The 5,131-nt window shown below is 35.0% G+C and overlaps 1 protein-coding gene across 2 annotated transcripts in view; it reads right to left on the bottom strand.

Moving 5' to 3' along the window:
• Glcci1 (glucocorticoid induced 1) overlaps window positions 1-5,131 on the bottom strand; it is a 72,829-nt gene that overhangs the window by 38,479 nt on the left and 29,219 nt on the right. For both annotated transcript variants that reach the window (XM_031381162.1, XM_031381164.1), the window contains exon 2: window positions 4,254-4,405. In XM_031381162.1, coding sequence (XP_031237022.1) covers window positions 4,254-4,405 — 152 coding nt within the window. The remainder of the gene's footprint in view (window positions 1-4,253; window positions 4,406-5,131) is intronic.

Genomic DNA, 5,131 nt, shown 5'->3' with positions numbered 1-5,131 from the left:
AAGAAGATATCTACTGCAAAACAGCACGTTGTTCTGTCAATCTGAGCCTCAAATATTTCTTCACCAAGAGATTATGGGCCAGCAATTGGCTGATATCATCTAGGTTTGCAGTCATTCTACACACTTATACAATGATGAAACTACATAAGGATATTTCTTAAAATATGTCTCTGTTGTTTGTTAAATGATGTATGGATGCATTTGAAAAATGCAGATACTAAATTGTAAGTGTTGTTGTTATCCAAAAAAGTTATGAGAATGGACAGTCACTTCGTAGTATATATATATATCCAACACATGCTGTACACAATAAATGTCTACAATTTTAGTTACAAAACACGATTACTTAAAAGAAAAAAAGAAAAAAAATCCATAACATTTCATTTAATTTAGATGTTTGGGTCTATTGGTCCTTAATTTGAACATAATGTCAAAAACACACATTTCCACCATCTCTGTGGGTTTCTACATAGCAGGTACTGATCTGAAAATAAGGTCTATCTCCAACGTTCATTATCTTTTGTCAATCTCAGGCTACTTCCTTTTTAAAGGCCCACATGCATGTATTTTTTTTTTTTTTGACTAAGAATTTCTCTCTAGCCATCAACTGTCAGATAATTAAAACATAGAAATACCAAAGAAAGAAGGTATTACTAATGCTCTTTACAAAGGAAAGACAAATATCTAATATCTGTAGCAAGATAAGAATATACTATCTATCCAATTGACATTCACTAAAACTACTTCCCATATGAGTTTAATTTTATATGTTCATTTCCTGAATCTTCAATTAAACTTACAGGTGCTTTGGAGGCCACACCATTTCTTGGGCATTTGAGGCAAACACTAGATCAAATGCTATATAAATTAGCAGCTGTTTGAGAAGTGAAGAATTGGAGAAAAACCAGAAGCCTAAGAATCAGCACAATCTGGGCTCTCGTTTCTTCATACCTAACAAGCTATGTAACACGTATGCATCAGTTAATTCTTTTAAGCCTTAAATTCATCAACTCAGATTTAAGTCTTATATTTTATTTTAAATATCAAATTTCAAATAAATGACCTATATCCAGACCTGGGCATATTAAGCTCTCCTTCTGTACTTCATGATTTAGAGGAAATTACTATGACCCTATTCTAGACATATGCAGAGTAAAAGGACCCTCAGAGACAAAGCACATGCATACACAAGTTTAACCCATATGCCTACACGTAAGTATATGTATATGTGTCTATTTAGAACTAAACAATAGTAATCCTGACCTCCACAGTCTGAAAGGACCTACTTCCTGGTACTCACTTCCTGAAAGAGTATGGATAGAATCTATCTGTGAGAATAAGGGTGGAAAAATATATACTAAGTATCTATAAATGTATACAAGCACTTCAAATTATATAATATAGTATGGAACAAAAAGAGAATAGTTTAGACTTGAGATGGCCCATGTAGACATTTTCTGCCATATACCTCTGAGGAACCTAAGAATCTGCAGTTCAAACTCAACTCTCTGGTCCCTAAGAAAATTTGTCAAAGTGGGAAGATAAGCTGTATTTTATGTAACTATATTATTCATACACATTGCTTCATGGATGCCCATATTTACTAAAGACCCCATAAAATATTAAAAGTGGCTTTTTCTACATCTAGTACTAAAACCTGGTGTATGTATAGCATTTGCCACACTTAGGCATTATCCTTAATAAACAAAGCATTAGGTTTCAATATACCAACTGTGCAGATAGACACGTACGTAACTTAGCCAGGACTGTTTGCTTTACCTCTATACTACTCTCCGCTCCTATGTATGTTGGCATTCTACCCCACCGCAGCATTGATTCCATACACATTAAGACACTGCGCCCTTAATCCCTAGATCCTTATTCTTTATGACTTCTCTTTAGCATCAGTCAATAATCTTAGAAAAGTTTCCTCTTTTGGCTTCTCTGACTATACTAATTCAGTTCTTCTCCCTGCTTTTTTGTTCCTAGGCTCCTGTTTCTCAGAGTTGCTTTGAAAGATAAATAGGATACTGTTTTTGGATACTGTCATCACAAAACATATGTTTAATAAACATTAGATTTTCTCCTCTTGGTGGAGATATAAGAACAGCAACTATTCTCAGCACACATGGCAGCTATTACATTAGGGAAGCCAGAGAGAATCTATGTAAGAAATCTCATTTGCATGATCATGGCATGTCATTTTGTTTCTCTGAGTTTCTGCTTCCCATGTGAGTTACAATACAATGTTCTTGTGAAAATTAAACAAGATACAGGTAATAAAAGAAGCGATTTATGGTATACAGTTAATAAATGTTTGCTCCTCTAGTTGCTTCCACATGAATCTAGTTCTTTCATTCCTCTGTGTACCTTCCTAACACTATGCTCTAATTCACTTGGTATGTTCTCTTTTATACCTACACTCTTTCACAACCAGAATCCAACTCTTCTAGAAAATGGTTCTCAGTCATCTCCATCTGTGTCTCCCTCTAAATGCTTAGGCCCACATCTATACTGTGTGCAAATCATTTCTGCTGAGAATCCCACTGCTTGCCATATCGAATTTATGCTTTTCTTCCTTAAAAGAAGAAAAAGTAAAGGCTGTGTCATAAATAATGAAGTAGAGCTGATAGGATGGATGATGATAGGGCAACTCATTTCAGTCTTCAAGCTTGCCTAACATAAGGAGGGTTTTCATAGACCACGTCCAAAATGTTCTGTCCTTCATTTCCCTCATTTTCCAAACAAGAAACTCTAGTTCCTTTTTAAAACTATAAAGCCCAAAATGTTCTTATTCTGAATGTCCTTATCTTTACATATTCCCTAATCTAATATCTACTCAGTGTCTTCTACCCCTGTCTAACAAGTTCTTTATGCCCAACAAAAATCACTTATATTTTTAACCAAATTCGTGATTTCTCAAGAAATATTTGGCGAAGATATAATCAAGACTCAGATCATAATAAATGAAGATGTTTAGATATATTTTTCTGATATGAGAAGAAATGATCTTGAAATCAAAAGGCTAAGGAATCTTCTAAAATAGGAGAAGTAAGAAAATGGTAAATTTCCTATTTCACTGGTGTTAGCATGGCCTTTGTAACAGGAAAAAAAAAAACCAAAACAAAACAAAATAAAACAAACCAAACCAAATCAAAACAAAACAAAAAAACCCTTCAACATAATTCATGTAGCTAATATTCTATAGGCTATTTTTCAAGACCTGTGCAAACTTTTCTTAAAAATTTTTTTCAAAAATACTTCCTAATCATTATCTCCACTTTATTAAAAAACAATATACAGTCACCAAACACAGACACTATTGTGGATGCCAAGAAGTACATGCTGACAGGAGCCTGATATAACTGTTTACTGAGAGACTCTGCCAGAACCTGACAAATACAGAGACAGATGCTCACAGCCAACCATTGGACTGAGCATGGGGGCCCCAATGAAGGAGTTAGAGAAAAGACTGAAGGAGCTGAAGGGGTTTGCAACCCCATAGGAAGAACAACAATATCAACCAGCCAGACACCCCAGAGTTCCCAGGGACTAAACCACCAACCAAAAAGTAGGCATGGAGGAACCCACGGCTCCAGCTGCATATGTAGCACAGGATGGCCTTTTCAGGCATCAATGGGAGGAGAGGCCCTTGGTCCTGTGAAGGCTTGATGCCCCAGTGTAGGGGAATGTGAGGGTAGGGAGACGGAGTGGGTGGGTGGGTGGTGGCACATCGTTATAGAAATAGGACAAGGGAGGATGGGATACGGGGCTTCTGGGGGGTAAATCGGGAAAGGGGATAACATTTGAAATGTAAATAAATGAAATATCAAAAAAAAAAATATATATATATATATAAAAGAAAATGGTAAATTTCCTATTGCACTGATATTAGCCTTGCCTTTTTAACAGAAAAAAAAAAAAAACTTCAACATAATTCATGTTGCTAATCCTCTATAAGCTATTTTTTAAGACCTGGGCAAACTTTTCTTAAAAAATTTTTCAAAATTGCTTCCTAATTATTATTTGTTTTATTAAAAAACAATTCTTAAAATGACAGCATGTCTCTAAAATCATAATGCAGCCTGAATTTACTTATTAAATATTAAATAACTAAAAACCTCCATGGCTGAGTAACTAATTATTATTATACTGCATATTTAAAACAGGGGATTTTGTGTGCTTTGGTTGGGTTTATTTCATTACATTCCTGTTTCAAAATCAAAGAACTGGTTTTGATTTTCTCATCTTACCTGAGTCGCTTTATCTTTCATGCATGAAGGGTAGTGAACATGAGGGTCCCGTGGCCACTGTCCTGTGAGGTAAGGTCCTGTTATCGTATCCAAAGAAGAGGTTCGCCTTATTGTACTAGAGGTTCGAATTTGCTGAGATTTTGGCCTGTCCACTAAAAAAGTGAAGAAAAAAAAATAGATGTTAGAGCATATTTTTAAATTCATAAACTTCAGAGCTTGTAAATGTCACTTTACCACTTTTTCCTGTAACATAGACACCCCAAACACTTCTTATATGAGCTGATGAAAGTTATGGACCCTTTTCCAAGGATATGCGTTCATATATATAACAAACACATCTTGAGGATTTTCACATACCCTTGGAAGCCCAACTATTTTAGGCATCTGTAATGAAATCCACATATCATCTCTATTACAGCTTTAATTAAGATTCATTCCATCATGCCTCACAAACTGCCAGTTTTGTTTGTAAATGCCATCTCTGCATTTATTTCAATTAAATCTTACAGTAGCTCCTCATTACCACTGCTAAAATTAATTCCATGGTTATCATCTATTTTATGAAGTAAATGATTTCCACAATTTGACTCTCATTTATCTCAGTATTTGTTATCTTGCCACTACTCCACATGCCTATTCTAGAGTCGCATGAATAATCTGTATTTTTTCTAAAGTAGAAGGTACTGTCTCTGTCTCTAAACCTTCTATATCATCAGCCTATAATTCTGTCCTTCTAAGCTCATCTGCAAACCTCTTACTGATCTCCAAGACCAGTTCAGATCATCATTCCAATGCTGTGAAACTTTGCTTCATATCCTTTTCTCTCTTTTTCTAGTTAAGAAATTCTGGCAGCATGTGTATAGTAGAGGATTGCAAAT

This window comes from Mastomys coucha, unplaced genomic scaffold (assembly GCF_008632895.1).
Source record: "Mastomys coucha isolate ucsf_1 unplaced genomic scaffold, UCSF_Mcou_1 pScaffold20, whole genome shotgun sequence".
NCBI lineage: Eukaryota > Metazoa > Chordata > Mammalia > Rodentia > Muridae > Mastomys > Mastomys coucha.
Note: the sequence above shows the minus strand (reverse complement) of the source record. Positions and strands in the feature narration are given on the sequence as shown.